We start from the raw sequence: 23,850 nt of genomic DNA on the forward strand, positions 1-23,850 counted from the left end.
CTCATTTTACCCTTGTGGTAACTGACTCACTCTCACACAGTGACAGGTTGAAGTCTCCGTTTTAACAGTGTCTGCCACGCTACTGCCACCACTGTGTGAATAGTACGTTATGCACAGTTAGTCAGGGTTAGCGTATGAATTGTTTTACATCCCACTCAAGCCACATTTTCCATTTGGATGTGACGCCTCTGAAAATGTCCTCCCTTGCATTCTCAACCTATCTTGTGGTTAGCCTCAAATGCTACATGGGCCTTTTATTAAACCGTCTCACTAACACTAATACTGAGAGACAGTCGTGCTTGTTATCATGCCATTTCTTACCAAAACACAGGGCTTCCCTCTGTGTCCACATAGACGTGCATTAAACCAGCCTCTCAGTACTACAGTCATAGAACTAGAATTCTATGGCTAGAGTAGTGTCACTCACCACCACTATGGAAACCAGCTCTGCCACCAGTGATGAGAAAGTGATAGTGGGGGAGACAGTCCCCATGGTTAGGAGGCTGTGGGAGGAAACCCGTCTGTGATGCTCTCTGAGTGTAGGAAAAGTATTTGCATACGGGTATGTTGTGTCTCTGCGTATGAGGTTGGTGGGCTTAAAAAGAGCCACAGTTCAGGTGAACGTGACACATCTGACTGCAGACTCCGAGTCAGTGATACAGGCAGAATGAAGGCCCTCCTCTCTCTCCTGCTTCTCTTCGCCGCCGCTCTACTGATGTCCACTACTTCTGCTCAAGGTGTGTGTGTATTCTATGATCATGCATTTGATTAGATAGTGTTAGATTCCACTTAAGATGTTTGTTCTTAGCATAGGAAGCAAATTGATGATGATGGAAATTCATAGTGAAGAAAATCATGTCATGCTTTATAAGTATAGTGGAAATGGATGATGGTGATGATGAACATGATGATACAACTCTTCTCTCTCTTGTAGCCGGTGGATCAGTAATCTCCTGCTGTTTGGAGATTAAAGGCACTGCAGTGCGCCGCAAACTGATCGTTTCCTACTACCTACAAGACACAGCCATGTGTAACATAAAGGCAGTGACGTAAGTGCTTTCAACATCATTGGCATTGTTGAATTCGATTTTAAGAATAGCAAGCTAAGACTGATGGATTGGTTGGCTAAACTAGCAAGTCTGTTTGTTTGGTTACCAAGGCAACTACAGTAGCTATCTGAGTACACTTGCTAGCTACTTCAGTGGATGTTGAACCCATTTTTACCTGCAAATGAACACATCTCTAGCGGCAAATGTGTTAAATTATAGCCATGGTATAAAAGGCATAATCAACTCGGGGAATCTATGCGTTCTCTGGAAAATAATGCAACTGTGGAAGGTTAGTTTCACTCTGCTAGCGGGTCGTGGAACACACTTTTCACGCTGTTCATTTTCCATTGATTATCCCTTACTTATTTCAGCTGTTGTGAATGCAGTCTATGAATATAATGCATTTATAATGCATTATAACCAGATGGACAGTCGGTTCATAGAAAGCAAGACGGTTTTGAGCGTGTATCTGTTGTGACTTGTCTAACAGGTTTAAAAAACTGTTCTTTCCTCAGGTTTGTCACAGCGAAAGGCAAACGAATCTGCTCTGACACTTCCAACCCCTGGGCACAGACAACCATGCAGTACCTGAACGAGAAGAACAAGTCTCACACACTGCAAAAACATCACATCGCCTCAACTACTACTTCTACTACAACCACCACTATCGCACAACCAGCCAACAACAACCCTCACAAAACAACATTTTCAGCTCACAACCCCAAAATTGCTTCTCAATGGTCAACAACTCACCACAAGACGTAGAAGAACATAGAATTTTCCAGTTCCTAGTACATCAGACTATTGACTTTGAATGTTTGAATATTTTCAATATGCAGCTATTATAACATTTATGTCACTTTAATCAATATCTTTATATATTTATGAATGATTAAATCGAATTTACTTCCACAGTGAATTTGATGATTGTGATTGTGTGTTAACTTGCTGGCTATTTGCCAGAATCCCTAAACAATGTATAATGTTTCTTAATAAAATAATAGTTTTAAATGGGTGATTTGTTGTCCTCTGTCATCCAATGTGATAGCCAACATGTGGTGAGGGTTCTGGTGCAAAATGGCTGCCATGCATCACCCAGGTGTGTGCTAGACATTAGTAATGGATGAGCAGCACTTTACAATACTACAAGTGAAGAAAGTTATATAAAAGCAACCCATTCCAATGATTAAGAGGAGTAAGTTAAGAAAAGTTGGTGACGTTTTTTTCTGACCTCTAAATGTGGATATTGTTTCGCAACTGATGACCTATATGACCCATAAGTTCCATGATCGTCACATCAGGCCATGCTAGAAAGGACAGATGGATAGACACAAATGTTACACAAATGCTATTAACCCCAAACCTGAACTACAACCTTACCCTGAATTTGACCTCTTACCCTAAATGATAAAGAACAAGCTCTACCTAGTACCTACTCATCAAATCTGACCATATTGGCACTCTTATCCAGTCTAGCATGGCCATCTAGTGACCTCTGTGTTTCAACCAGAGTGCTTTCTAGAACCAGACTGCTTTCTAGAATTAGACTCATTCTAGAATTAGCCATTTCAATGGCTCCAAGAGAGAGGGAAAGCTGTGGAGGGGGTCTTAAAGATGGGGGCCATCTTGTTTCAACTGTATCAGTGTACACAGTAAAACATGGCTGGAGCTCCGGTGGAACAACTGGTTAGCGCGTGGTGTACACTAACAGTGGGGGTTGGATGTTAAATAGGTTAGTACATGTGGGAAGAGAGAAAGTTAATGCTGTATCTCTGTTAACCGAAGGGGTTTTGGGGGCTGCTGTGGACTAGGTATGAGTGTTTGAGGTGTAGCGAATGCTCTAGTGTGCCACAGCGGATTTTCCCCTTCTGTCTGTACAGCCACTTACTACACCTCCATTTCTGTTTCCACCTCTGTAAAGTCACATCGTTCTGTGCACTATGAACACTATTACGTGTATGGTTGTGTGTAAGTCACACAATGTACAGTATGTTGCTAACTATGAGCTTCTTTGGATAAAAGCATCTGTTAATATTACCATGTTATTGTATTGTATAATTCCTCGTGTGTGTACAGTACCCTCCTTGGGTGTCTTGAAAGGCAGTTAAAACAAACTGTACCTTCATTTTGACTCATTTACATAAAAGCACTCACTTCTGGAAGGAGATTAGAAAACACATCACTTGTTGCTACTACATTGCTGTTAGCGATGATTAGGACTGCCTTTAATGCATTTCTTAAGTCATGTCTTTATTTTACAATTAGCCCATAAGAGTTTGTTTGAGACTGGGAATGTCTTGTTCTCCAAAGGAATGAGAGGCAGTCTGATTCGGAGTCTGAGTCATTGGTTTCTACTGTACCTGTATCTGTAGTTTTGCTTTGTTGTCATCATCAGTGACATCATTATCCTGTCTCGTTAACAGTGCAATGAAAAGGTTCCAGTATTCTGTGTTTGTGTGTGTGTAGTGTCTCTCTCTCTCTGTATGTATGTATGTATCTATGTATCTATGTATCTATGTATGTATGTATGTATGTATGTATGTATGTGTGTGTGTGTGTGTGTGTGTGTGTGTGTGTGTGTGTGTGTGTGTGTGTGTGTGTGTGTAGTGTCTCTCTCTGTATGTATGTGTGTGTGTGTGTGTGTGTGTGTGTAGTGTCTCTCTCTGTATGTATGTGCGTGTGTGTGTGTGTGTGTGTGTGTAGTCTCTGTGGTTCAGTAAGAAGTGATGGAGAGGTTCTCTGTGGTCTGTCAGTCAGAAGGGGAAAGGTTAGGACTCCTACTGTTGTTCCTTTCTTCGCCAGTGTCAGAAGTAGAGGGTCCCACTAGCTGTGGTCAACACATGTTATCCACCATTAGGTAGGCTACATGTGTTAACCAAAACCCACAGTGGTGGAAACATTCTGCATTAAAACTATGTTCCTATCTTTTCTATAGAGACCAAAGAAAGGTTATAACGGAGGGATCATCAGCAGAGACGGTGGCAGCAATAATAAAAAGCAACTCAGTGGTTAAGGAAGAAGACAGTGTTCGACACAGTAGCAAACATTTTCTGTGTGACACTTTATTATCAGCTAGGCTGTATCTCTGTCTAATGTAGAGCTCTGTGGCTGAAACAACAGCTATACACATTCTCTCGCGGGCCCTGTCATTGATTACTGGATTTGCTTTGACCAGTTAGGCCTAGGTAATCTTTCATGAAAAATGCTTCTGAAAGAAAAGGTTTGAATCTGTCAGTCTGTCTTCATCATGCATATCCTGTTTGTCACAATTATTTATTTATTTATTTGTATTTGTTTTGTTTTTCTGAGAACAAACTATCAGATATGTAACCTGTGGTTGAAACCCGGCCTGTATAAAGACACGCACTATACACACACTATTCTACACACTCGGTTCTAGAGTACAGGAAGTGGTGTTTTTGGTTATACGATGCTCCGATTCAGTTCCAGTGAAAAGGTAGACACACCACAATTATTTAGAAGATCATGGCCTCAGACTCCGATTAACACAATATTACTTTATTAATTTACCTTTAGCTACCCAGTGGTGTAAAGTACTTAAGTAAAAATACTTTAAAGTACTGATTAAGTAGTTTTGGGGGGTATCTGTACATTACTTTACTATTTATATGTTTCACATCTTTTACTTTTACTGCACTAAATTCATAAAGATTTTTTTTTAACTTTTCACTCCATAGATTTTCCCTGACAACCAAAAGTACTTGTTACATTTTGAATGCTTAGCAGGACAGGACAATTGTCAAATTCACGCACTTATCAAGAGAACACGTGGTCATCCCTACTGCCTCTGGCCTGGCGGATTCACTAAATACAAATGCATATAATAATAATAATTTCTGAGTGTTGGTGTGACCCTGACTAACCATCCATTTTTAAAACAAGAACATTTTAATTGACTTTTACTCAAGTCGTTTTTTACTGGCTGACTCACTTTTACTTGAGTAACTTTCTATTAAGGTATAAAATCAAATGTTATTGGTCACATACTATTTTTGGGGGGCAGATGTTATTGCTGGTGTAGCGAAATGCTTGTGTTTCTAGCTTCAACAGTGCAGTAGTATCTAACAATTCACAACAATACACACACATCTAAAAGTAATAATGTAATTAAGAAATATATAAATATTGATTGATCTTCAAGATGTTCAAACGTTCAAATAGCGTCAAATAATAATCACAGTGGTTTTAGAGGGTGCAACAGGTCAGTACCTCAGGAGTAAATGTCAGTTGGCTTTTCATAGCCGAGCATTCAGAGGTCAAGACAGCAGGTGCGGTAGAGAGAGAAAGAGAGAGTCGAAAACAGCAGGTCCTGGACAAGGTAGCACATCTGGTGAACAGGTCAGGGTTCCCTAGCCGCAGGCAGAACAGTTGAAACTGGATCAGCAGCACAACCAGGTGGACTGGGGACAGCCAGGAGTCATCGGGCCAGGTAGTCCTGAGGCATGATCCTAGGGCTCAGGTAGCCCACTAAAATCTCCTCCACCACACGAACAAGAGGGGGCGCAAAACCAGACAGAAAGATCACGTCTATGACTCAAACCACGTACACCTCCTAGGGACGGCATGGAAGAGCACTAGTAAGCCAGTGACTCAGCCCCCGTAATAGGGTCAGAGGCAGAGAATCCCAGTGTAGAGACGGGAGCCGGCCAGGCAGAGACAGCAAGGGCAGTTCATCGCTCCAGTGCCTTGCTGTTCACCTTCGCACCCCTGGGCACCTGTACTGACTTCACCTTCTGGATGATAGCGGGGTGAACCTAGCTGTGGCTCGGGTGGTTGATGTCTTTGAGGATCTTTTTGGCCTTCCTGTGACATTGGGTGCTGTAGGTGTCCTGGAGGGCAGGCAGTGTGCCCCCAGTGATGCATTGGGCAGACCGCACCACCCTTGGTTGTGGGCGGTGCAGTTGCCATACCAGGTGGTGATACAGCACGAAAGGATGCTCTCAATTGTGCATCTGTAAAAGTTTATGAGGGTCTTAGGGACCAAATAAAATTTCTTCAGCCTCCTGAGGTTGAAGAGGCACTGTTGCGCCTTCTTCACCATACTGTCTGTGTGGGTGGACTGTTTCAGATTGTCAGTGATGTGTACGCCAAGGAACTTGAAGCTTTCCACCTTCTCTGCTGCGGGTCCTGTCGATGTGGATAGGGGCATGCTCCCTCTGCTGTTTCCTGAAGTCCACGATCAGCTCCTTCGTTTCGTCGACATTGAGGGAGAGGTTATTTTCCTGGCACCACTCCGCCGGGGCCCTCACCTCCTCCCTATAGGCTGTCTCATCATTGTTGGTAATCAGGCCTACTACTGTTGTGTCGTCTGCAAACTTGATGATTGAGTTGGAGGCGAGTGTGGCCACGCAGTCATGGTTGTACAGGGAGCACAGGAGGGGGCTGAGCACGCACCCTTGTGGGGACCGTGTTGAGGATCAGCGAAGTGGAGGTGTTGTTTCCTACCTTCACCACCTGGGGGTGGCCCGCCAGGAAATCCAGGACCAGGTTGCACAGGGCGTGGTTCAGACCCAGGGCCCTGAGCTTAATGATGAGCTTGGAGGGTTATTGTGGTGTTTTTAGGCTGATCTATAGTCAATGAACATTATTCTTAGGTATTCCTCTTGTCCAGATGGGATAGGGCAGTATGTAGTGCAATAGCGATTTCATCGTCTGTGGATCTATTGGGGCAGTAAGAAAATTGAAGTGGGTCTAGGGTTTTCAGGTAAGGTAGAGGTGATCTGATCCTTAACTAGCCTCTCAAAGCACTTTATGATGACAGAAGTGAATGCTACGGGGCGATAGTCATTTAGTTCAGTTACCTTTGCTTTCTTGATTACAGGAACAATGGTGGACAAGTGGGGCAAGTAGGGACATCAGACTGGGAAAGGGAGAGATTGAATATGTGTGTTAACACTCCAGGCAGCTGGTCTGCGCATGCTCTGAGGACGCGGCTAGGGATCCTGTCTGGGCCGGCAGCCTTGCGAGGGTTAACGCGCTTAAATGTCTTACTCACGTCGGCCACAGAGAACGAAAGCCCACAGTCCTTGGGAGCGATCCGCGTCGGTGTCATTGCGTTATCCTCAAAGCAGGCGAATAAGGTGTTTAGCTTGTCCGGGAGCAAGACGTCAGTGTTCGCGACATTGCTGGTTTTCCCTTTGTAATCCGTGATTGTCTGTAGACCCTGCCACATAGTCTTGTGTCTAAGCCGTTAAATTGCGACTCCACTTTGTCTCTGTAGTGACATTTTGCCTGTTTGATTGCCTTATGGAGGGCATAACTACATTGTTTGTATTCAACCATATTCCCAGTCACATTGCCATGGTTAAATGCGGTGGTTCGGCGCTTTCAGTTTTCCGCGAATGCTGCCATCTATCCACGGTTTCTGGTTTGGGTAGGTTTTAATAGTCACAGTGGAAACAACATCTCCTATACACTTCCTGATGAACTCAGTCACAGTGTCCGTGTATACGTCAATGTTATTCTCAGAGGCTACCCACAACATATCTCAGTCTGCATGGATTCCGATTGGTCAGCATTGAAAAGACCTTAGCACGGGTACTTTCTGTTCGAGTTTATGGCTATAGGAAAGGAGGAGCAAAATGGAATCGTGATCTGATTTGCCGAAGGAAGGGCGGTGTCCTATACTTTTACTCAAGTATGACAATTGGGTATGCTATCTTACCTGGTATGAGGTTTGAGAACACGCTATTTTACTAAAACAATTGAAGTCCACTCCAAACCTCAAGAGAATGCTTGCTAAAATATGGGCCAGGTTCTACAGAAGCTCTTAACAACTTACTGCACAGTACAGAAATAAGCACATATCAACATGAGTGAGGGGGGATTATGAAATGTTTTACTCAGTGAACGTTATTTTTGCACACATGTAGCCTTGTGCACTTGATCTATGTCTACTCTGATTTAGAGGGGTTGGGTTAAATGCGGAAGACACATTTCAGTTGAATGCATTCAACTGACTAGGGATCCCCCTTTCCCTACTATAGTGGCCACTATAATAGAGAAAAAAATTGAATGCCTGTTTGTTTCATTCTATTTCTACTTAAGATAGCTCCCGAGTGGCGCAGTGGTCTGGGGCACTGCATCTCAGTGCAAGAGGCATCACTACAGACACCCTGGTTCAAATCCAGGCTGTATCACAACCGGCTGTGACTGGGAGTCCCATAGGGTGGCGCACAATTGACCCAGCATCATCCGGCGTAGGCCGTCATTGTAAATAAGAATTTGTTCATACAGACTTGCCTAGTTAAAAGAAAAAATCCCAAGTGCTATATTTAGATGTGTGTGGTCACAAGCGTTCTATTGTAAAGGCTGTCATGGCTAACTGCAATGTTAGTGTATTGTTTTTTTCTCAAGACTTGAGTGTCATTTGCAGTAAAGTCTAGGCAACAAATTACATTGGATTGCTTTCTTTACATTTTGCTGTGAGTTAGGTTCACATTAACCACTTTTTATTTTACACAAAGAGACTGATCATGTACAGTAGATCATATTATTTGTTGTTTAATTAGTTTAAACCTGCATTTCCCCTACAACAATTTTTAGCATGTTTCAGTGCGGAAAAAAAGTGTCATCTATTTGGGCCTTCACCAGTTTACATCCCTGTGTAATGAAAGGAGATGAAGTCATTATTTGGATTCATATTTAATGTTTTTGAGAAGTTATTCATATGGGACAACTGTCATGTGATAGTGGCTTATTATGTTGTTAAGACTTAAAATACATCATGACCATCAGGTGACAAAAGTTATCATGATTATATAGTTTTATTGACTTAACATAAACACGCAATATTGAGAAAAAAATGACAAACATAAAGAACATTTAAGAGGTAGCAGGGTAGGTAATAGATACAAATTTAACTTTAACACAGACAAGCATGTTATTTACATGTTCATTCTACTCATTTATCATGGCGCTGTCGAGGTGAGCAGGGATTTGGGTTATATGGTATTCAGATCAACCATTTGACTTACATGAACTTTAAGTGTATTCCTTCAGAGCCAGCTTAAATACACTTCTACCCATATTTCTACTCCCGGCACGTGTTGCCAGGGCCGTAACCAGGGTTAGAGTTTTAGTGAGGTGCGGATGCAGTAAATGAGCTTCAACTTTCAAAACATTTCTATACAACTAAAAAACGTTAAAATGGTATTTGGAGAACAGCAAAAACAAGCAAAATTGACCCCAGCCATGATCACCTTGGCTGCAGTAGGTTCATTCACCTCAGTCGATCTACAAACACAAAGCCTATTAGCTACACAATTGTAATGTTACATCCCTGAAAGGGGGGAAATATGAGAAAGGATTCACACTGACACATAACATCAGCCATGAAAGGAAAACATATGACATGATTTGAACTGTGTTGTTTGCATTTTGATTGCATGTTAATGTAAGTCTAGGCCTGTATGGAAGACAGGCCATGTGGAGATGTACATTCTAGTCATTTATCAGAAGGTCTGAGATATAAAAACTAGGCTACATCCCACAAAGGTAGGTGAGGCAACGTACTGTACCACCATCATCCCAAGAGGCCTGAACCTTTCTCAAACATGCGCTAGTAGCAGCCAGTGCAAGAATAAAAATTTGATTTAAAAGTTCTGTGCTATGATTTTTTTATTCAATATTTTACTAAAACAGCATTGATCCCATATATCAGTGACACAGAGAGTAGAAAAACAACTTTATGTCCAGTCCTCATTGAAATGTTTATTTATTTACAACATGCCAACATAGGCAGATGTCCTTGCCATTGTACTGCTTTTACATATGTTTATTTTCTTGCTCTCCTAGAGGCAGAAGTCCACGATTTAGACTTAACATCAATTGTGCTCAGTTACTGAATTGGTTTGTTACACCAGTTCTCTTGCGCCCTCTTCTCTCTCTCTTTCCTCCCCTCTTCCCTCCTTTCCCCTTTCCCTTTTTGGCTCCCTTCTTTTGTCCCTTTCCCTGCTTACGTGGCACTGCCGGTGCCACGGTCACTGTCATGCCCTCCTTTCCCTCCTCCTCCTCTCTCTTGATTGCCTTGGTTTCGTCCACCTTTCCCATGGCCTTCCTGACCCAATCACTTCCTGGGTCACCACAGATCGTCTTCTTTTCTATGGTGTGTAACCTGGAAGTAGATAAATCAAGAGGTCAATTGTCTCCTCTGGTGAGGTTATTTTGTATTCACTTTGTCCTTTTCGGATCACGACATTGGTAGTGAAGTAAAACCAGGGGTTATGTATGACATTGTAGGATACTCTCAATAGGACGAATTCTTATCTTTACGGTGTAGTGTGACTGTGTAGGAAATATGAATATAGGGTACTCACACTATGACTTTGATGGGACACAGTGCTGTAGTCTGTACGGTGTAGTCCACTACTTTCTTAGGAGAGATTCTTTTCTGAGTCAGCTTAAGACAGCAAGTGTTGACTGGTCCAACGCCTATACAGGGTTATACATGGCAATACATTACTGGTTTACACACAGCTACACGTTACATACGTACACCGTCGACACGCACACTTTCAGACGTAACATAAGAGGTAAGAACTCACTTGCATCGACCCCGGTCATCCATGTGGCTACACAGAGCAGAGAAGAGAACACCAGACTCAACCTCATTTTCAGGTGTTGGAAGTTTTCAGATTTGAAAGTCTTTAGGTATAGACGTTTTCATGTGCTGCCCAGCCGTTCTAACTGATCGGCTATCTCTTAGCCCTGGCCTTATAAGTAGAGAAAGTTCCACCCACACCATTAGGTCTGATAGCCCCCCCTCTTTCATCTTCCTCCGAAACCATTTCACCCCCCCCCCCGCCCTGTGGTCTATCACTAACAGAGTAACTCTGCTGTGGTGGTGGAGAGGAAAATATGAGAGCTCACTATGAACGGAAGATTGTGACTAAAAGACCCCTCACAACAAAACACATTAACACACACACACACACCTCTTATACTAGGCCACAGGTCTCTATTTAGAGAGATAGAAGACAGCGTGAGTTTGGTATTTAGTATTTTATTAGGATCCTCATTAGCTGTTGCAAAAGCAGCAGCTACTCTTCCTGGGGTCCACACAAAACATGAAACATAATACAGAACGTCATTAGACAAGAACAGCTCAAGGACAGAACTGCCATCAATGTGTAATATTAAATGCTGGACACTGGGAATGTATGATATGATAGTGTATGCTGTGCAGTAGTAATTTGTGAATTCTTTCCCCCCTGAAGTGGAGAAATGGAGTGAGGTTTTCAGTGGGTGTGGGTGGGTGACAGTAGCAGAGCTTTTTTACATTGTCTAAATGGGGTCTGTAGAGTTACAATAGCTGCACACTCTGTCTCTCCTTGTCCCATACAGTGAAGTCAATGTCATTATGTCCTTAGCTCAGGCCAGGTCTGAGTTAAACTTCACTGCTCCAATTCAATTTAGTGTAGTTGTGTGGCATCGGCTTCCTATGTGACAGACAGCGGATGTGTTTTACCGTGGGCAAGGGGGCATGGCAGCTGTACTTGCTGAGGTTGGACTTTGAAACGGACGCCACATATCCACTTTAACACAGCACTAGATCGATAGGGCTAGGGAAGGAGGGAGAGAGAGAGAGGACAGATCCCCAAATATTCACACTTTTGCAAAGCCGTATAGCCACTCCGGAGAGAAGTACTTAATGCCAGGCTGAGTGGCAGTATAATAGACCTGCTTTCCATCTTATTACCACGTCTAACTGAACAGAACAAGACAGTGCACACAGAGAGAGAGAGGAGGGTGAATGACAGGATAAAAAGGAGGGAGAAAGGAAGAGATAGAAAGATAGATAGGGACAGGACGGCAGTGAAAGGAGGAGATGTAGAGAGGTATATAATGAGAGGGGTAGAAGGAGAGAGATAAAGAATTGTAGAGAGGGAGAGGGGCCGAAGGAGAGGTATAGTAAAAGGGAGGGAGAAAATAACTAGGCCCCAGTTGGAGAAAAGAGATGATTGTCACATTTGTATTCTCAACCATAACTCTTAACTCTAATGCTTGCTCTGATATGAGGAGTAAACACTTGAATCGTGTCCCACGTGGGACACAGCTGAACGCATCCTAACTATTAGTTTCCTTTCTCGTCCATCAGTAAACAACATCAAATCTCCAGCGACATAAAAGCCTTAATCACCAGCATCCAATCATTAGATTAGGACTTGGCACCTGCTTTTCCCTATACACTCATTCAATCTGTGTGGAGATATATATCCTTACACACACACACACTTTGAGAGTCATTGTCAACTCTCCATACAAGCACCCTGTTTATCTATGCAGGAGTGAGAATGCCTTGGTAGAATATTCATTTATTTGTTATTCATTTATTGGTTATTCCCTGGTTCTTTTGGATCACTGACTGCGCTGCAGATAGAAATTAGATTGGTGATAAGGCAGGCGATTGGAATGAGCGTTGCAGGAAATTACAATCAATACTGACTCTCATATCCTCACCCGACATCGATCTGGGAGCTGAGAGGAGAGACTCATCGTAAACAGCCAGGAAACAAACATGACGGAGATAGAACAATGCATAAACACACACACACACACACATAAACGTATATACGCTAATACTGACACACATGCACACAAATGAAGGGCTGCATTAAATGGGCTTATTGTTTTATAGAACCCTGAGGAGAGTCAGATAAGTGCATGAGAGCCAGACAAATCTCCACTGTACAACACACACAGACAGACACACACACACAGATTTGTTTGTTGTTCTCTTAGTGAATTGATTATGGCTGATCAAAGTTTGGCCTGTCACACAGATGTAAACATAATATATAATACTAATATATGCCATGATTGTTTTGTCTAAAAAAACATCAACTCATGGCGCTGTTGAAGTGAGCAGGGACGTGTGGGATAAATGGTATTTAGATCAACCACATGACTGTTACATGAATTTTCATTGTATTCCTTCAGCTTAAATACACTTCTACCTACACTTCTACTCCCGGCACGTGTTGCCAGGGCCGTAACCAGGGTTAGAGTTTTAGTGAGGTGCGGATGCAGTAAATGATCTTCGACTTTCAAAACATTTCTATACAACTAAAAAAAATTTAAAATGGTATTTGGAGAACAGCAAAAACAAGCAAAATTGACCCCAGCCATGATCACCTTGGCTGCAGTAGGTTCATTCACCTCAGTCGATCTACAAACACAAAGCCTATTAGCTATACAATTGTAATGTTACATCCCTGAAAGGGGGGAAATATGAGAAAGGATTCACACTGACACATAACATCAGCCATGAAAGGAAAACATATGACATGATTTGAACTGTGTTATTTGCATTTTGATTGCATGTTAAAAGGATTCGCCTAAAATGATATACCCAAATCTAACTGCCTGAAGCAAGGATATGCATATTTCTTGGTAGCATTTGAAAGGGAACACTTTGAAGTTTGTGGAAATGGGAAAGGAATTTAGGAGAATATAACACATTCGATCTGGTAAAAGATAATACAATTTGTACCATCATCTTTGAAATGCAAGAGAAAAGCCATAATGTTTTATTCCAGCCCAGGTGCAATCTAGATTTTGGCCACTAGATGGCAGCAGTGTATGTGCAAAGTGTTAGACTGATCTAATGACCCATTGCATTTCTGTTCAAAATGTTCCATCATGACTGCCCAAATGTGCCTAATTTGTTTATTAATAACCTTTCATAAAAAAATGTATGCACTCTCCTCAAAGAATATAAAACTAGGCTACATTCCACAAAGGTAGGCGAGGCAACATACTGTACCACCATCATCCCAAGTGGCCCGAACCTTTCGAAAGGGAGGAAATATGAGAAGTGATTCACATTGACAAGTGTGCTGCTCTATCTGAGACACACTGAGCATTCATTGCATGTTTTCATTTGGCCTCTCTGTGAGAGAGGAAAACTTATGACTCCTGGTTGAGTGGACAGACAGAAAGACAGACAGGCAGGCAGGAAGGTGGGCAGTGTGAATGTGTGTAATAAAACAGCTTAATAACACTGCAGAGGTAATTACGCTTCTGTAGAGCAGCAGTGCGTGAACTATTATAACACAGTACCAAAGCACTGGCTGCCTCCTGCCCAATGACTATTCCACAGATAGAAAGTGGCTGTGGAGGTACAATGTGATGCTCCTACTTCACACTGTAGCTAGTGTGTGTGTGTGTGTGTGTGTGTGTCAGCTCCACCCCAAGGCAACCTTTTTCATGACTGAGAATGCCCACAGGGGTGGCAGAACCTTTGATTCCTCTAGTCTTTTATCATTTGCATGTTTAGCATGGTGTGTGTGTGTGTGTACTTCTCTGTGGGTGGATATAGTGGCTAGACTAGAGTGTGCATGGAAGTATAAAGCCTCGTTATTGTTCTTTTATTGTTACTTTTAATTTAATTTTTTACTTTATTTAAATAATATTTTCTTAACTCTATTTCTTGAACTGCATTGTTGGTTAAGGGCTTGTACGTAAGCATTTCACGGTAAGGTTGTATTCGGCACATGTAACAAATACAATTTGATTTGATTTGATTAAATGGTATGTCATTATGTTTATGACCTTGCTCCTTCAGGGAAGCCAAGGAACAAATGCAGGACGCTACCCCCCACAGCATGGGCTTCGCTCCAGATCAAAACTCCAAACCTACAAACTCATTTTGGCCAAAATTACCCGGAGGGATTACTGCTACAAAGGTTTCCTTTTTCCAAGCTATACGGAGGGTGCTCTAGCAAACAAACAGCAGAGACCTGAGGACACCGTCCAACCTGGAACTGAGTTAGTAGTGTTTGGTCTGATGCTATTTTGAAAGCCAAGAAGAAAAATAAAAACGTTTTTTTATTTTTATAAAGTACATTACAATGATATATTTACTTTATGGGGACTGAATGCTGAGTTAAGGCTCCCAGGTTTGCTAGGACAGACCAGATACAACTTCAATTAGCACTGATGTGTGAAGTGAGACATGTCGAGGCCTTTGGGCCCAACAAGTGGCAGGAGTCTTTTGAAGCCCCATTTGAAGCCCCCTCCCGCTGTTCAAAGACCATCCACTGGAATTTTCTATAAGAAATCTGCCCCCAGAAATAAAAGTTTCTCCCAAGTGGGTGTGACACCTACTCCCGTTGCCTGCTGCACTGCTGCTTGGATTCCTCCTGGCGATCTGTTCACCGTCTGCCTTGGCCTGTCTCCCCCTGTCTGGTACAGGTACCTCCACCACTCACCCCTCTCTCCCGAGATTTCGCTCGCCTCCAGCACACACGCACTGTTGGGGCGAGTGACTCGGGAACTTACAATGGCTAGCCCCAAGTCGTTATATATTTAAAAAAATATTGTGCATTTTGCTATTTTGCTAATTGTCTCATGACTCCTGCATGCTTTGTTGACTACGAACTTTCTTTACCCAACCGTGGGACAGACTATGTTTGTTCCCACACTCGGGACTCTGACTCTCTATTGGTTACACAGACTTTTGGCCTCCTATCCTATTCTAACCACCTCTCGCCGGCTTTGTATTCATGTTACCTGATGAAATTGCTGTGCAATATGATCTTGTTGCCATCTGATGCACATTCAGATGTCATAAATCACCACTGCAGAGCTCTCCCTGTCCTATGCCGTGCCTTGATTGTATTACTGTTGATGATATCTGGAAATGTGCACGTACACCCTGGTCCATCTACTGTTGCTAGCCCCAATTCTGACTTGTGCTCTGATATCTGCTTCACTGATTTCTGCTCTCGTAAAAGCCTGGGTTTTCTGCACGTTGACACTAGAAGCTTATTACCTAAAATGGATCAATTGAAAGTGTGGGTTCACAGCTCCAATCCAGATGTGTTGGTCATTACTGAGACGTGGTTAAGGAAGAGTGTTTTGAATACTGATGTTAACCTTTCTGGTTATAAGCTTTTTCGGCAAGACAGATCTTCCAAAGGTGGGGGAGTGGCAATCTTTACCAAGGATCACCTTCAGTGCTCAGGTTGTCTCCACCAAGTCTGTCCCAAAACAATTTGATTTGCTGATTTTAAGCATTAAACTTTCAAATAGCTCTTTGTTGACTGTTGCTGGGTGCTATCATCCCCCATCAGCACCGGCCTGTACCCTACCTGCCCTAAGCTCTCTCCTGGCCCCTTACACTAAGTCTGAATTTGTCCTGCTAGGTGACCTGAACTGGGACATGCTTAAACCACCTGACCTAAAGTCCTAAAGCAATGGGACTCCCTAAATCTTTCTCAGATTATTACCAACACCACAAGGTATGACTCCAAACACCCAGAAAAGGCTACTCTCCTCAATGTTATCCTCACAAATAATCCTGATAGGTATCAGTCTGGTGTTTTCTGTAATGACCTTAATGATCACTGTTTTACAGTCTGTGTTCGTAATGTAGCTGCTCAGTGAAACGACCTGTTCTGATTTGGCTCACTAAAAAACTCTAATGAGCATGAACTGACTCCTCCTCACAGCTGCTCATGTCCCTTAATGTTGATGATGTGGTTGTTACTGACAAGTAGCACATAGCTCAGCCCTTTAATCACCTCTTCGTTAAGTCAGGATTCCTATTTGACTCAGCCATGCCTCATTTCCCGTCCAACATTTCCTCATCTCCCCCCCCCTTCTAATGCGACTATCCCCGATGCTTCTACCTCTTTTTCCCCTGCCCCACTACAAAGTTTCTCCCTGCAGGCAGTCTGAGTCCGAGGTGTTAAAGGAGATCCTGAAACTTGACCCCCCCAAAAAAATCTGGGTCAGATGGTTTAGACCCTTTCTTCTTTAAGGTTGCTGCACCTATCATCACCAAGCCTATCTCCTACCTTTTTAACCTGTCCATCCTTTCTGGGGAGGTTCCCATTGCTTGGAAGGCAGCCATGGTTCGTCCTTTACTTAAAGGGGGAGATCAAGCTGATCCTAACTGTTATAGGTGTACTTCTATATTTCTATATATATTTAACCAAGTTAAATAAAAATTAAATAAAAACCAAGGGTGTACCCCAAGGCTCGATCCTAGGCCCCACGCTCTTCTCAATTTACATCAACAACATAGCTCAGGCAGTAGGAAGCTCTCTCATCCATTTATATGCAGATGATACAGTCTTATACTCAACTGGCCCCTCCCGGGAATTTGTGTTAAATGCTCTACAACAAAGTGAACAACAAGTTTTCTCTTCTTTTAACCTTGTTCTGAACAGGAACCACATTACAAAGGTAATGTGGTTTGGTAAGAAGAATGCCACTCTCCCCACAGGTGTGATTACTACCTCTGAGGGTTTGGAGCTTGAGGTAGTCACCTCATAGAAGTACTTGGGAGTATGGCTAGACGGTACACTGTCGTTCTCTCAGCACATATCAAAGCTGCAGGCTAAAGTTAAATCTAGACTTGGTTTCCTCTATCGTAATCGCTCTTCTTTCACCCCAGCTGCCAAACTAACCATTCCCATGCTAGATTACGGAGACATAATTTACAGACCGACAGGTAAGGGTGCTCTCCAGCGGCTAGATGTTCTTTACCATTTGGCCATCAGATTTGTCACCAATGCTCCTTATAGGACACATCACTGCACTCTATACTCCTTTGTAAACTGGTCATCTCTGTATACCCATCACAAGACCCACTGGTTGATGCTTATTTATAAAACCCTCTTAGGCCTCACTCCCCCCTATCTGAGATATCTACAGCAGCCCTCATCCTCCACATACAACACCTGTTCTGCCAGTCACATTCTGTTAAAGGTCCCCAAAGCACACACATCCCTGGGTCGCTCCTCTTTTCAGTTCGCTGCAGCTAGCGACTGGAACGAGCTGCAACAAACACTCAAACCGGACAGTTTTATCTCAATCTCTTCATTCAAAGACTCGATCATGGACACCCTTACTGACAGTTGTGGCTGCTTCGTGTGATGTATTGTTGTCTCTACCTTCTTGCCCTTTGTACTGTTGTCTGTGACCAATAATGTTTGTACCATGTCTTGTGCTGCTACCATGTTGCGTTGCTACCATGTTGTTGTCATATTGTGTTGCTACCATGCTGTGTTGTCATGTGTTGCTGCTTTGCTATGTTGTCTTAGGTCTCTCTTTATGTAGTGTTGTCTCTCTTGTCGGGATGTGTGTTTTGTCCTATACTTATATATGTACACTTCCGGTCAAAAGTTTTAGAACACCTACACATTCAAGGGTTTTTCTTTATTTTTACTATTTTACTATTCTTTATTTCTACATTGTAGAATAACTGTGAAGTCATCAAAACTATGAAATATCACATATGGAATCATGTAGTAACCAAAAAAGTGTTAGATTTTATATTTGAGATTCTTCAAATAGCCACCTTTTGCCTTGATGACAGCTTTGCACACACTTGGTATTCTCTCAACCAGCTTCACCTGGAATGCTTTTCCAACAGTCTTGAAGGAGTTGAGCACTTGTTGGCTGCTTTTCCTTCACTCTGCGGTTAGACTTATCCCAAATCGGGGGCAGGTAGCCTAGTGGTTAGAGTGTTGGGCCAGTAACCGAAAGGTTGCTATATTGACTCCTCGAGCTGACAAGGTAAAAATCTTTCATTCTGAACAAGGCAGTTAACCCACTGTTCATAGGCTGTCATTGTAAATAGGAATTTGTTCTTAACTGACTTGCCCAGTTAAATAAAGGTTAAATATATATATATTTTTTTAAACATCTCAATTTGTTGGAGGTCGGGGGATTGTGGAGGCCAGGTCATCTGATGCAACACTCCATCACTCTCCTTCTTGGTAAAATAGCCCTTACACAGCCTGGAGGTATGTTGGGTCATTGTCCTGTTGAAAAACAACTGATAGTCCCACCAAGCCCAAACCAGATGGGATGGCATATCGCTGCAGAATGCTGTGGTAGCCATGCTGGTTAAGTGTGCCTTGAATTCTAAATAAATCACAGACAGTGTCACCAGCAAAGCACCCCCACACCATTACACCTCCTCCTCCATGCTTCACGGTGGGAAATACACATGAAGCAATCATCCATTCACCCACACAACGTCTCACAAAGACACGGCGGTTGGAACCAAAAGTCTCCAATTTGGACTCCAGACCAAAGGACAAATTTCCACCAGTCTAATGTCCATTGCTTGTGTTTCTTGGCCCAAGCAAGTCTCTTCTCCTTAGTGATGTCCTTTAATAGTGGTTTCTTTGCAGCAATTCAACCATGAAGGCCTGATTCACACAGTCTCCTCTGAACAGTTGATGTTGAGATGTGTCTGTTACTTGAACTTTGTGAAGCATTTATTTGAGCTGCAATTTCTGAGGCTGGTAACTCTAATGAACTTATCCTGTGCGGCAGAGGTAACTTTGGGTCTTCCTTTCCTGTGGCGGTCCTTATGAGAGCCAGTTTCATCATAACGCTTGATGGTTTTTGCGACTGCACTTGACGAAACTTTCAAAGTTCTTGAAATGTTTCATATTGACTGACCATGTCTTATTAAAGTAATGATGGACTGTCGCTACTCTTTGTTTATTTGGGGTGGCAGGTAGCCTAGTCGTTAGAGCGTTGGGCCAGTAACCAAAAGTTTTCTGAATGGATTCCCCGACCTGACAAGGTAAAAATCTGTCGTTCTGCCCCTGAACAAGGCAGTTAATCTGATAGGCCGTCATTGTAGAAAATAATTTGTTCTTAACTGACTTTGAATTTGAGCTGTTCTTACCATAATATGGACTTGGTCTTTTACCAAACAGGGCTATCTTCTGTATACCACCCCTACCTTGTCACAACACAACTAATTGGCTCAAACACATTAAGAAGGAAAGAAATTCCACAAATGAACATTTAACATTGCACACCTGTTAATTGAATGCATTCCAGGCGACTACCTCATGGAGCTGGTTGAGAGAATGCCAAGACTGTGCAAAGCTGTCATCAAGGCAAAGGGTGGCTATTTGAAGAGTCTCAAATATAAAATATATTGTCATTTGTTTAACACTTTTTTGGTTCATAGTTTTGATGTCTTCTCTATTATTCCACAATATAGAAAATAGTAAAAATAAAGAAAAAACCTTGACTGATAGGTGGTCTAAAACTTTTGACCGGTAGTGTATATATATATTTTTAATCCCAGGCCCCGTCCACCTCCGTCCATGTCAATAAGAATTTGTTCTTAACTACCTTGCCTAGTTAAATAAATGTTAAATAAATAAATATAATTCTGAGCTCTCTCTTACCCCCTGCTGGTAGTGAACGTCTGAAAGGCGAGAGAGAGGGGGATAGAGAGCGCGGGAGGATTTGACGGAGAGGGGAAGGGGGGGTAGATATTTAATTAGCTAGAGAAAGAGAGAGGGGGATGTTAGACGGAGAGAGGAAAGAGAAGGGAGAAAGGAATAAATAGGAGGGAGGGAGAGGTAGGTAATCTATTAGCTAGATAAAGAGAACTAAACTGTATATTTTTATTTAACTAGGCAAGTCAGTTAAGAACTAATTCGTAGTTATAATGATGGCCTACAAAAAGGCAAAATGCCTCCTGCGGGAAGGGGGCTGCGAATAAAAATAAATAGAAATATAGGACAAAACACATCACGACAAGAGAGATACCGCAACACTACATAGAAACCTAAGACAACATAGCATAGCATGGCAGCAACACATGACAACACAGCATGGCAGCAACACATGACAACACAGCATGGTAGCAACACAACATGACAACAACACAACATGGTCGCAGCACAAAACATGGTACAAACATTATTGGGCACAGACAACAGCACAAAGGGCAATAAGTTAGAGACAACAATGCATCACGCGAAGCAGCCACAACTGTCACTAAGAGTGTCCATGATCGAGTCTTTAAATGAAGCGATGGAGATGAAACTGTCCAGTTTGAGTGTTTGTTGCAGCTCGTTCCAGTCGCTAGCTGCAGCGAACTGAAAAGAGGAGCGACCCAGGGATGTGTTTGCTTTGGGGACCTTTAACAGAATGTGACTGGCAGAACGGGTGTTGTATGTGGAGGATGAGAGCTGCAGTAGGTATCTCAGATAGGGGGGAGTGAGGCCTAAGAGGGTTTTATAAATAAGCGACGGGTATACAGAGATTACCAGTTTACAGAGGAGTATAGAGAGCAGTGATGTGTCCTATAAGGAGCATTGGTGACAAATCTGATGACTGAATGGTAAAGAACATCTATCCGCTCGAGAGCACCCTTACCTGACGATCTATAAATGATATATCAGTTTTATGAAAAGGTCAGTCTGTCACGTTTTAGGGAAGACCCAGATGCAGACAGTGTCGAAGTAACAAATGTTTATTACTAGAACAGGGGGCAGCCAAATCAACAGGTCAAGGGCAGGCAAAGGTCAGTAATTCAGGTCAGATTCCAAAAGGTACAGAAAGGCAGGCAGTCTCAGGGTCAGGGCATGCAGAAGTAAAAAATCCAGGGTGGTGTGACAAGGTACAGAACGGCAGGCAGTCTCAGGGTCAGGGCAGGCAGAGGTCAAAAATCCAGGGTGGTGTGACAAGGTACAGAACGGCAGGCATGCTCAGGGTCAGGGCAGGCAGAATGGTCAAAACTGGGAAAACTAGAAAACAGGAACTAGAAACAGACAGGAGCAAGGGTAAAATCATTGGTAGGCTTGACGAAACAAAACAGGAGACAAAGGGCTGTGAGACATGGGTTTGATTCTAGACACATGAATGGTGGGATGTATACGGAGGGTACGGGGCAACAGAAGACAAACAGCAGAGGGGCTAATGACCTTGGAGATGGGAAAGGGCTGATAAACTGGGGTAAAGTTTGTGGGACTCCATCCGGAGGGGCAGATCCCGGGTGGACAGCCATACCATCTGCCCGAGACGATACCGGGGAGACGGGGTCCGGTGGCGGTCCGCTTGTCGGTCGATACATGGCGGTGGTCTGTAGAAGAGCCGTCGGGCTCTCTTCCAGGTACGACGACAGCAGCGGACAAACATCTGGGCCGAAGGTATGCCGACCTGTTCCTCTTGCTCAGGGAAGAGCGGGAGCTGATAACCCAGGGAACACTCAAAGGGCGAGAGACCCATGGCAGAGCAAGGAAGGGTGTTGCGGGCATATTCGATCCACACTAGTTGCTGGCTCCAGGTGGTGGGGTTGGCAGAGACCAGGCAGCGAAGAATCGTCTCCAGGTTTTGGTTGGCTCGCTCCGACTGGCCGTTGGACTGGGGGTGGAACCCAGAGGACAGGCTGGCCGATGACCCAATGAGTGTGCAGAATCTTCCAGAACCGGGACGAGAACTGAGGACCCCGGTCGGAGACCATGTCCACTGAGAGTCCATGGATCCGGAAGACGTGCTGCACCATGACCTGGGCCGTCTCTTGGGCAGAGGGTAGCTTGGGAAGAGGAATGAAGTGGGTGGCTTTGGAAAACCGGTCCACTACTGTCAGGATGGCGGTGTTCCATCAGATGGGGGAGACCCGTGACAAAGTCCAGGGCTATGTGAGACCAGGGACGGTGAGGGACAGGCAGAGGTTGAAGGAGACCAGTCGGAGCTTGCCGAGGAGTCTTGTTCTGTACAGGCGTCTTGTTCTTGCCGAGGAGTCTTGTTCTGACGCGGAAGAGTCAGGAACCATGGTAGGTCACCAAAAGTGTTGTCGCACAAAGGCCAGGGTCCGACGGGAGCCCGGGTGGCACTCCAGGACCAAGGAGCGGACTGCGTCAGGAGCAAACATCCGGATATCTGCCCCCCCCCCCCCGGGGTTCGGATGGGAATGCTGCACCTCATGAACATACTTCCCTATTCCCCAGCTGAGTGCCGTCGCCAGGCACGAGGTGGGACGGATGGTCATTTCTAATGAACATTTTGAAACTTGCTCGAAGCTTAATTAACAGACAACACACTGACTATCCATGTACAGTATCTCATTCTCTCTCTAAATGTTCTCTCTCCCTTTTTCTCTGTCCATCTGCATCTTATCGGTCTATCTCTTTATCTCTGAATCCCTTCTTCACTCCCCTGTTTCTGCGTATCTGCTGTCTGTCTGGCCTTCGTCAGTTACAGAGGGAGGTATGATTAGTGGCTCGGCAGGCAGGGTGAGAGATGCAGCGTGAGATGGAGAGAAGACTGACTGTCTGTCTGTTCTGAGATTCAACAGATCTGTCTATTATTCACCAGCCCGGTGCCTGGCTCAAGACTAAACACACCACAGCTCGCGCACACACACACACGCACATGCACACACACGCACACACACACGCACACTTGCTGGTGAATAGCTAATGGGACCCTGAGATAAGTTCAAGTTCAATGGGGAGAACATATGAAAAGTTGTTGATTCAGGTCCTGCAAGGGCTATACCCCCCAAATTCACTACAGTAGCAGACTGTACTTACCAGTGTCAGTGGTCGTTAACGAGAGGACGACAGTGAAGAGAGCGAGGCACGCCATTGGTCCGTAGCACAGCTGCATGGTTGCCATGGAGATGTTCTGTAGTGTTCTCAACTGTGTTCTTGTCTGATTCAGAAGGCTAGAACCGGCTGGAGGAGAGGAGATGACTGATCTTTCTTGACCAGAGCCTCAGCTTTTAAACCCTAAAATGAGGAACCTGATCTGGTACGTCTGGATCTGTGGTTTTTTTTTCAGAGCGAGGATGGGGTTGGCTGGGGTGACGGGAGACGGGGGGGAACACCCAACAAACTTCTGCTTAATCAGACGTTTCCTGTAAAGATTGTGTAATTAAGACCATGGTGTGCTTATTGAATGAAACTGAAAAAATGGTGGTCAGGCTACTGACTAGATGGATTCAGGCCTATGGATTTCTCTAGTGTTGGAAAATGTAGCATTTATGTTAGATTTAGGTTAG

General features: G+C 43.6%; 2 protein-coding genes across 3 annotated transcripts; one reads left to right on the forward strand and one right to left on the reverse strand.

Moving 5' to 3' along the window:
- The first annotated feature begins 587 nt into the window (after window positions 1-587).
- Window positions 588-2,060, forward strand: LOC139559730 (C-C motif chemokine 4-like). Its single transcript, XM_071375998.1, has 3 exons — window positions 588-737; window positions 935-1,049; window positions 1,565-2,060. Exons 1-3 carry the CDS (start codon window positions 668-670, stop codon window positions 1,812-1,814), a joined length of 435 nt encoding a protein of 144 aa, XP_071232099.1. The 5' UTR covers window positions 588-667; the 3' UTR covers window positions 1,815-2,060.
- Window positions 2,061-9,762: 7,702 nt separating this feature from the next.
- LOC139559616 (C-C motif chemokine 2-like) lies at window positions 9,763-23,579 on the reverse strand. Of its 2 annotated transcripts, none has more exons than XM_071375763.1 (3): window positions 23,381-23,579; window positions 10,388-10,502; window positions 9,763-10,185 (listed from the first exon to the last, which is right to left on the reverse strand). In XM_071375763.1, exons 1-3 carry the CDS (start codon window positions 23,463-23,465, stop codon window positions 9,906-9,908), a joined length of 480 nt encoding a protein of 159 aa, XP_071231864.1. In that variant the 5' UTR covers window positions 23,466-23,579; the 3' UTR covers window positions 9,763-9,905. The 2 variants fall into 2 exon arrangements, with proteins under 2 accessions (XP_071231864.1, XP_071231865.1); XM_071375764.1 differs by lacking the exon at window positions 23,381-23,579 and adding an exon at window positions 10,616-10,770 and having other exon boundaries at window positions 9,768-10,185.
- Window positions 23,580-23,850: the final 271 nt, after the last annotated feature.

This window comes from Salvelinus alpinus, chromosome 30, assembly GCF_045679555.1.
Source record: "Salvelinus alpinus chromosome 30, SLU_Salpinus.1, whole genome shotgun sequence".
NCBI lineage: Eukaryota > Metazoa > Chordata > Actinopteri > Salmoniformes > Salmonidae > Salvelinus > Salvelinus alpinus.